The 10,116-nt window shown below is 40.7% G+C and overlaps 1 protein-coding gene across 1 annotated transcript; it reads left to right on the forward strand.

The window, feature by feature from the left end:
- Positions 1-1,469: 1,469 nt before the first annotated feature.
- On the forward strand, positions 1,470-6,419 carry gpr157 (G protein-coupled receptor 157). Its single transcript, XM_079848161.1, has 4 exons — positions 1,470-2,495; positions 3,589-3,802; positions 4,920-5,114; positions 5,290-6,419. Exons 1-4 carry the CDS (start codon positions 2,119-2,121, stop codon positions 5,503-5,505), a joined length of 1,002 nt encoding a protein of 333 aa, XP_079704287.1. The 5' UTR covers positions 1,470-2,118; the 3' UTR covers positions 5,506-6,419.
- The last annotated feature ends 3,697 nt before the right edge of the window (positions 6,420-10,116 follow it).

Consider the following 10,116-nt stretch of genomic DNA (forward strand, 5'->3'; position numbering starts at 1 on the left):
CTTAACGGACACGCACGTGCGGCAGCCATTTTAAGTCAAAAGTACATATGAAGTGTGACATTTAGGACAGGGCCATGGCAGATTATATGTGTACACTTCACTTAGGGCAGGGTCTGTGCTAATGGAGGGGTCCGACAGCAGTTGTGGCAGGGGCCTGTGCAATGTGACGTCACAAAAGCAATCTGTAAACGGCTTGTCTTAAGAGACTTCTTATGATTTATGGGTATTAAAAAAATATTAATTAATTATTGGTGGATTGGATTGGATTAATTGGTGGATTTTTACCATTATTTTTACCACACACACTGCCAACACACATTTATGTTCAAACACCATGTAATAATAGGTCCCCTTTAATGGAGGATCAAGCAAAATATTGCTTTTCATTTTCTTTTCACCTCTTTTTTTCTCTGCCTAAAATAAAATGATGCACCACACTGGGAAAGAATGCTGCCGTTTTCTGGGAGCTTAAACATCATTGCTCTATTTGTGACAGTGCGATGAAAGGAGATATATCTACCTAAATTTAATCCTGGCCTAAATAATAGACCAGTGGAAACAAATATATCGCTGGAAACTGAAATATGGGCTTCTGTTTTTTGACAAAAGCGGCACCATAACCTCTTGGTTAATGCAATGCAAATTAATGCAATGCAATAATAAGCTTGATAAAATTACAAAAATGTTTCACAAAGAAAAGAAAAGAAAAGAAAAGAAAAGAAAAGAAAAGAAAAGAAAAGAAAAGAAAAGAAAAGAAAAGAAAAAATGACCAAGATCTTGAAGCTTGATTGAAGTTAACATTACGCCATCTAATGGTGTATTATAGTGATTGCATATGTATTGTCAATAATTGCAGAAACAATGCCGCATTGCTTGCACATTTAATAGCGTATTGCGTAATTCTCTCACAGTTCCATTTGGAATGTTGGAATGCAGATGTTTAAAATGAACTAGAGCCATCACCATCACTAATAATAACTTTAAGCTTATTACTAGATGAATGACATTTGGTTGACAAAGACTAAAGAATAAAGGATGTTTGGAATCTTTGCCTATACAGTATAAGTGCTTTCTAGTGGTGTTGGTTTCGGAATGAATCTTTGACGTGAATGAATCAAATGTGAGAAAAAAAAACGATAGATCTGCTTCATCGTCATTTGTGAGGGAAATGGTTAAACATTCTCTCTAGAGTCCCTTCCCACATTATTTGTTTCGGTCGATTCCTATTTTTTTACAGTCTATGGTCGATTCGGAGTTTTTTTTTTGTTTGTTTGTTTGTTTGTTTGTTTTAGACGAATGGTTCCTTCCATGACTCGCAAATCGACAGTCATTAGTCTCCTTCTACTGTGGTGACAGTGGTCCTGTCCCAAATGGCGCCATAAGCACTCACGGTCTTCCTGCGAGTCCGCACTTTCGTGACGTAACGCCGCTTTGACTGTCGGGAAGAAGTCTGCGGGCTTGGCAAAGGTGCGCATCGAGGGCGCTCGCGAGCACCCTACTGAAACCCAAAATGACAACCGTACACCATACGGTCGCGCACGCGGCAGCCATTGTAAAAGTCTACAAAACCGAAAGTGCATAATGAAGTGTGCCATTTGGGACAGGGCCGATGAAACCAACATAAATTGTCACTAAACGAATCAGTGAACCATTCTGTATGAATCTTTTTAGTGAATTGTTTCAAAAGATTCGAATCACTTGATGAATCAGTTCCCAGCACTAGTGATTTCACCTTCTGAAACTGCAAAAACAAAGTTCGTCAGCTTAGATTTTAAAGGCTGGGGTACGTATGGATTGTTTTATAAAGACAGTCGGGTTTAATAAGTAGATGGCGACACGTTGCAACATGTTTTGATTTGTTGTTATTGTCAAGACATTGTTTCACTGCCTCAGCTGTTGTGAAGAAGCTGTTTGACTGGCGTTTATAAAGCGTCTTACATCGCTGGATCTTAAAGGCCGTCTTGTTTTCGGGGTAATGCTTCTTCAGGGGGACAGTGGACTGGAAATCTATTTATTTACAAGAGGACTCGATACTTCAAATAAGGCAAACTTTTAACAAACATAAACACACAAACGGTGCCGGTAGATTTTAAAGTAACGTTAGTTCACTGGAAAACTATGGCCGAGACGAACCGGACCGCCGTGTATGTTTACGAACAGGTTGTTATCCTGGTATCATGTATACTTTCGTTTTTTGGGTCACTTTTAATTATATGCACATATCAACGTTGGCTCGATTTGAGAACTACACCGAGAAAACTGCTCGTGTATTTGTCTGTGTCTGACCTTCTGTCTGCACTTTCGTACTTTTACGGAGTTTTGCGGATTTTTGACTCTGATTCTCCGGATTGTATTGCGCAAGGAGCAATTTCCACATTCGCGAACACCAGCTCATTCTTCTGGACCGTGGCTATAGCCATCTACTTGTACGTTTTTATTGTGAAGTCCAGCCAGAGACAGGCCGACAACTTGGTGCTGTATTTTCATCTTATCAGGTAAGTTAACGTTAAACACTTCGAAGCATTTCTTCACTGTCAGCAAGGTCTTAAAGGGATAGTTAACTCAAAAAGGAAAATGTTGTCATCATTTACTTATCCGTATGTTGTCCCAAACCTGTATGAGTTTCTTTCTTCTGTTGAAATAAAAAGATATTTTGAACCAGACAGTTGACGGAAGCCATTGACTTCCATAGTAGGAAAAAAATACTATGGAAGTCAATGGCAACTGTCAACTGTTTGATTACAGACATTATTCAAAATATCTTCTTTTGAGTTCAGCAGAAGAAAGAAACTCATAGAGGTTTGGAACAATAAAAGGGTGAGTAAATTATGACAAAAGTTTTATTTTTGGGTCAAGTATCCCTTTAAAGCAAAGGTTAACTCAAATAAAATTTAAAAAATCTTAAATATTTACTCGCCACCATTATGATGTTCCAAACCTGAATGGCTTTTTATTCAGTGGAACACAAAAGCAAATGTTTGAAGAATGACTGAGTCACCATTCACTTTAATAGTAAACACATTTATTTGTATTCAATCTTACTTCTTTGTATTTATTAATTAATTAATTAATTAATATTTAATAAACATGCAATAATTATTAATTTTAGCATACTTTATTTGCCTTTGCAGTTTCAGAGTTTAGTTTGCGTATAGTTGACGTTTTAATGTAATACTAGGCTATTGAATACATTCAGTTCTGATATGTAATATTTGTACTTTTAAAAATGAAGTTTAAAGTTATATATGTACATTATATAGCCTAAAATGTAAATGTTGGAAGATATAAAACGTCCATATGCATATGTCATGCTTATCCTTTAATTTAATTTACAGGTAATCAGGAGATTATTTATTTCTTGTATATATTAAAGGAATTTAGGAATGGAGAAGAGATTATTTATAATCAGTTTATAATATTTTGCCTTTAGAATCCTATTCCTTTAGCTTCATGAATAAAAAGCATTTTAGACAGTCAGTGTCCTTTACAAAGACTATAATAAAGATTTTGTGTGAGAAGGCTGGCTCTCATGAACTCACTTGTGTATCCTGTTTCCAGTCTGATCTTGTGATTTGTGGTTTTTGTCAGCTGGGGCGTTCCTTTCGCCATCACTGTGGCAGCCCTGTCCCTGCACAAGATCGGCTATGATGCCTCTGAAGTGTCCGTAGGCTGGTGCTGGGTGAACATCCAGGCTGAAGACCATGTGCTGTGGATGCTGCTCACGGGAAAGATCTGGGAGTTCATTGCCTATGTCACACTGCCAGTCCTGTACATCCTTATTAAGATTCACATTAACAGAGCAGTAAGTCCACCGCTGCTCATCACAGACAGTTTAACATTACAGCTTAGCAGAGTTTTGCATGACATTTTCATAAACTCTTAATGGGTGCAATAGGCGAGTTAATGTATCTGGGAAATATAATAATATCATAAAATAGGGATTTCTAGGCCTGGAAATGTCATGGAAATGAATAAAATCTTAAAAGGTCATAAAAGTATCTTTAGTTATGCTGAGCTGTAAAATACTTCAAGGACTATAAACTGTGAGTGACTTTCAATCTTTGAAAAAAAATTAGAAAATCAGTTGGATAAGTTATGGAAAATCACTTGTAAAAAGGGGTTGGAACCCAGTAAAGTTCATTGTTGTAATTAAATAAGCAAATAATATTAAAGATTGGCTGACATTCTTGTCATAGTAACACAACTACATTCTGCAAACCACATGTTTTAGTGATGGGGGTGTATGTTTATGCTGTTTCCTTGCAAAGGAAATATGAAAGATTTAGTATCACTTAGGTTTTTAGGTTTGCCAGCCACTTTCAATACACTTTTAAATTGACAGGTCAGCTAAAAACAAAAATTCTGTCATTTAAACTACTGTTTAAAAGTTGGTGTCGGTAAGATTTTGAATGTTTTTAAAATAAGTATTTATTTGATGAAAAATACAGTAAAACATTAATATTGTGACAAATATTATTACAATTTAAAGTAGCTGTTTTCTAATTTAATATGTTTTAAAATGTCATTTATTCCTGTGATGGTAAAGCTGAATTTTCAGCATCATTACTCAAGTCTTCAGTGTCACATGATCCATTAGAAATCATTCTAATATGCTGATTTGCTACTGAAGAAACATTTCTTATTATTGTCAATGTTGAAATCAGTTTTGCTACTTAATATTTTTTGTAGAAAACATGAATTTTCCTTCAGGATTCTATGATGAATAAAATATTCAAAGGAACAGCATTTATTTGAAATAGGAATATTTTGTCACTTTTGAACAGTTTAAAGTATCCGTGCTGAATAAAAGTATTCATTTCTTAAAAATAAATTACTTAATGTTAATGTACGCAACCATATGCTGTTACTTTAATATTAAATCTTTGTGCTCTTTTTATTCTCTCTGTGATGTTTTTAAGCATGCAGCCCTGTCTGAGTACCGTCCCATCCTGACCAGCAGCCCTGTCTCTCACTCACTGTCTTCCATGGCAGACAGGAAGCTCACCCTCATCCCCATCATCTTCATCATACTCCGCGTGTGGAGCACCATCCGCTTCCTGCTCCTGCTGACTGAATCCCCTGCAGGGCACAACCCAGTACTGGTGACCTTGCATGTAAGTCACCTGGTTCCACTTAGTTAGCCTGAAATGAACTTAATTTTCTTCTACCTGAAGTCCAATTCTCCTTAGCATCATGCTGTTTATTTGTGTACTTCATCCAAGTCATTTATCTTTACTTGCCCTTATTGCATTTGGCAACCCAATGATTCTGATTTATTTTTTTTAATAGGGAATTGGAAACACCTTTCAAGGAGCTGCGAACTGCATCACGTTTGTGCTGTTCACTCCCTCGATTCGTTCACGACTGGTGGCTCTGCTGTGCTGCAAAGGTTGGGACAGACACTGGAGCTCAGAATCAGTGTCCCAGAACAGGGCAAATGCATATACGCCTTCACACAGGGAGGAAAACACCAGCCCCCAAACCTTGGAGAACAATATGGAGTAAGAGCTACTAAGATCCTGCATCTGCTCCTGAACATTTAACTCTGTTTAAACGCACAAGGCTGGATGATACCAAGAATGAAATCTCTGACTCTATGGCTCTTTGCTGTGGTTGTTCGACTTACATCAGAGCCTTATGCTCAGCCTTCTTGTTTGACCAAGCGCCTTCACGGATTACAGGGGACTGTGGTCACATGCACAAAACCCACAGAGCATGGAACACAAATGCACTTTCTGTTACTGGTTTAGCTCAGCACTTTAGGCGAAGGGCTTTCTGTCTTCCAAATCTGTTTTCATTCTGCTGCCGCAGATATCTCATGTTCATTTAAATAGAAATGAGATCTGTAGCTCAGGGGAAGCGAGGATACAGCAGTTTATTATCTAGTGACCAAAATGGCAAATGTACTGTGAAGTGTTTTTACAAGGGATTTTTTTCCTCTTTCTCCCAACAAACCGCTTGTTCTTAATGCAAAGTTAATACTGTACATTACATCTATTATGTATTTTTAAAGCATGATTTATATGGATAATATACTGTACTGATATGTATAAACTTATAGTATTTAGTATTAAACTTTTTTCCCTGTATGTATGTATGTATGTATGTATTATGCCAATCTCTCATTTAATTTTATTCACTTTTTCTCTGTATATTGTTTGTTTATTATTAGACCCCTTGAGATGTATCATCTCATTTTCGAGGGGGTCCATATATAGATACATGCACCTAGCTGGGCAAAATTTGCATTCAGGACACAGGCCACAAAATGCACATTTATTGTTACTTCACACAATGCCTTTGAAACACTGGGGAAGAAGTGCCTTTTAATCTTTGTATATGTAGTTATCAATTTGTACATTTGTAGTTATATTTTATCAGCATATCAACTGAATTCAATAAAGTGATTACCTTTCAGATTTAGTGTTACTGTATTTTTTATATACTATTATAGTTGTCCTTATATTATAGAATTAGCTTTTATTTTTATATTTATAGTTTTCATTCAATTTTAGTTCAATTTTAAGTCATTTTGTTATGTTTTTATTAGTTTTTGTTTTTAATTATTTAGTTAATAGATTTAGTGCTTTGATTTTAGTTGCCAATGCAACACTTCTAATTTTCAATCTAATATATTTTTTTATGTCAGCTTTAATTCATACTACAAAAAGGTTTGTAGTAGTTGTAGTTAATGATAATAACCCTGGACAGATTACTGTGTGAGATATATCATTATTCAATAAACATTACACAGCTCTCTGGAATACTGACTTCTGATTGGTCAATCGTGGCATTCAGCAGTCGCCATTCTATACCCTTATACTGTGGTGCACTATTTGAAGGGACAGCCATTTGTAGTGGTGTTTGAAACCATACTAGGCAGCCCTGGACATTATCAAGTGCGAGCTCAGGTCAGGAGCTGAAGCCTGTGGGACATGACACCACCAGAAAAAAACCCAGAGACAATATCCGCACCTGAAAAGCAGGGACGTCTAATTTGTAGAACAAAGGTGGATGGCGAGGACCAGCTGGCCGCCGCACAGATGTCGGCATGACCAAGACCAAGCCCAAGCCCAAGAGGAGGCCATTCACCTGGTGAAGTGGGCCCTCACCCCAATAGGGCACTGCAAGCCCAAGCTAGCTATTCCATCCACTATCCAATGAGATAGTCTCTGCTTCATAACTGGCAGCCCCTGTGAGCGGCCTCCGACACATACTGCTCTGACTGTCGGAACTGGCCATAGCGCTCAATGTACACCCTAAAGACCCGGACCGGAAAAAGTGGGTATGGTGTCTGCTCATCCTCAGTGGAGGGGAGAGCAGAGAGCGTTCTGGCCTGTTCTCTAAAGGGTGTGGAAAAGCATGTAGCCTTTAACTTTACTGTCATTAGGCCCAAACTCGTGGCAGGATGCATCCACTGAAAGAGCCTGCAGATCCCCAACTCGCTTGACAGATGCCAGAGCCTGCAGATCCCCAACTCGCTTGACAGATGCCAGAGCCAGCAGAAGGGCAGTCTTTAGCGAGAGAGGCCGAAGGTTGGCTGTTATGAGCGGCTCAAACAGAGGGCCTTGAAGTGCCCTAAGGACTGTCGACAGGTCCCAGGATGGAACCTTGTTGGGGCGAGGCCCGTTCAGCCTCCTGGCCATCTGAGAAACTTGACTATCAAGTCGTTGTTTTTTCCCCCAACTGACTAGCCAGATATAGGAGCATGGTACGCTGCAATAAATGCCACGCATACCTTGAGCGAGGACAGGGTGCGTCTGCCGACCAGCAGCTCATGTAGAAATGAGAGTATTGAAGCGATCTCGCATGATAGAGGGTCTACATCCCGGGCTGAGTCTCCATTCCCCTGGAGATGGTCCATTCCAGGACAGCATATCTGCTCCCGTGTTCATGGAGCCTGGCACGTGTACCACTCTCAATAAGCTAAGATTGTACTGAACACAGAAGGAGGCGGCCCGCCGGCTTGTTTAGCGGACGAGACCTGAGACCCCCTTGGTGATTTATATGGGCTACCACTGTCATGCTGTCCGATCAGACCAGGACATGGTGCCCTAAGTTCTGATTGGAACTCCTTGTAGCACTGCCATCATCTCTAGGTGTGCCAGTTCATCATCGGCTCCTTCTAGGAGCCCAAGCCAGGTCTGTCGTTGCATAGGGCACCCCAACCAGTCTTTGAGGCGTCCATCATGACTACTTTTCTTCTGGAAACAGAGCCCAGTTCTACCCCTAACTGATACAGATGAGCCGTCCCCAATTCTGAATGACTAGCCTCTAATTTTCCAGCGAAATCCAGGCCCGCATTTGGGCCGAGTCAAAGACTACCCCTGGAAATTAGATGTGTTGGCTGGGGGACAGTGAGCTTTTGCTTAGATTGATCCTGAACCCTCGACTTTCCAAGTGGCTGAGGAGCAAAGATCTGTATAGTTCCTCCTTAGATCTGCCTAGTTCCTCCTTCGATTGGGCTAAGTTCCTCCATCCTCCTTCCTCCTGCATAGTTCCTCCATCGATTGGGCTAAGAGCAGCCAATCGTCGAGGTAATTCAGGATGAGTACTCCCATCTGTCTCAGTAGGGAGAGAACCGCATCCACGCATTTCGGAAAAGTGTGCAGAGATAGGGACAGTCCGAATGGTAGGACTGTATATTGGTAAGCCACCCCTTCAAACGTGAATCTCAAGAACGGTCTGTGATGAGGGGCTATCTTGGAATGAAAGATCAGATCCACTGATAAATTCACTGATAAAAACCAATGTCCTGGGCAAATCTGTGAGTGGATTTGTTTTAAAGTTAGCATTCTGAACGGCCGTCTTATCAGAGCACAGTTCAGTCATCTCAAATCGAGGATGGGCCGGAGGCCGCCATCCTTCTTTGGAAAAAGGAAGTAGCGGCTGTAAAAGCCTGACTCACTGAGGGCTGTGGGAACTTTTTCCACAGTGCCCTTCACTAGCAGAGCTTGTACTTCGGCTCAGAGGACGTGAGCATCGACGTCCAAGACTGAAATGTGAATCACGCCCCTGAATTGGTCTGTGAGTGAACTGGAGCGAGTTTGAACTGAAGCGAGATAATCAAACCCTGTTTGATTATTTCTAAATCCCAAACTAACACGAGGGGAATGGATTCCCAATCCTGGCTCCGGGCGGTGATGGGCTTGAAGAGTCGCAGGTGGCAGCTCACCGCACTGTGGCAGGGGGGCTGATGCTTGCATTAGGATAATGAAGAGGAGGAATGCTCTTTTTGTTTGTTTTTGATTTGATTTGCTACAACAGTGGAAGGAAGTCTGGGCCCGCATACCACTGGTGGGGCAGACCCTGTACCAACAACAGACACAGTGCCTCCAACGCCTGGAACTGAACAGGGGTTGGGCGGTGATCAGATGGTCACGTGGTCCGGACTTAGCCTCCTCCTCCTTGTGCCCGAAACATCAGGGCTGCTTGGGCTGCTCGGGATCTAACTTAGGGTGAGGTCAGCGCTTAGCTGGGCGGAAGTTTATTTATAACATGTCAGTTCATTCAGGGCTCAGACTCACTCTCCATTTTAAATCTAGATTAAAGCCATCTCTTTATCCAAGCATTCACATAATGCATCTCATAACCTTATACTCCAGTTATATCAGATCAAATGCGCATGATTATCTTTGTTTAAAGGTGCTCCAAGCGATTTTCACGCGTTTTTTAGGCTGAAACATTTTTGGTCACTATCCGCTAGTTGCCTGTCCCCTGAACACCCTGCACATGAAAGGGGGTGTGGGGAGTGGAGGAGAGAGAAGCATGAAGAGGGAAGTTAGCTAGAGGAGAGATGTCCTAGACAATGACAACGACTAACGTTAGAATGATATTTTCTTGAATTTTGACATGGCCGAAACACAACCAAAGAGACGACGTTCCGATGAACAAATAGCAAAGAAGAGGGAAAAAGAGAAGGAAGAGAGGGGGAGGGGATGGGATGAGGAGGAGGGAGGGTCGAGCTAGCCTCCGTTTTGTTTGGCAATACCTCGAACGTCAACAAGAAGTGACGTCACCCAACATTGCTTAGAGCACCTTTAATGTAATGAACAGCAGCTACGCTAATTATTTTCCATTTGCTTTTCTGTTTTATCTTGGGATGCCCATCCTGAG

This window comes from Squalius cephalus, assembly GCF_949319135.1.
Source record: "Squalius cephalus genome assembly, chromosome: 18".
NCBI classification, from domain to species: domain Eukaryota; kingdom Metazoa; phylum Chordata; class Actinopteri; order Cypriniformes; family Leuciscidae; genus Squalius; species Squalius cephalus.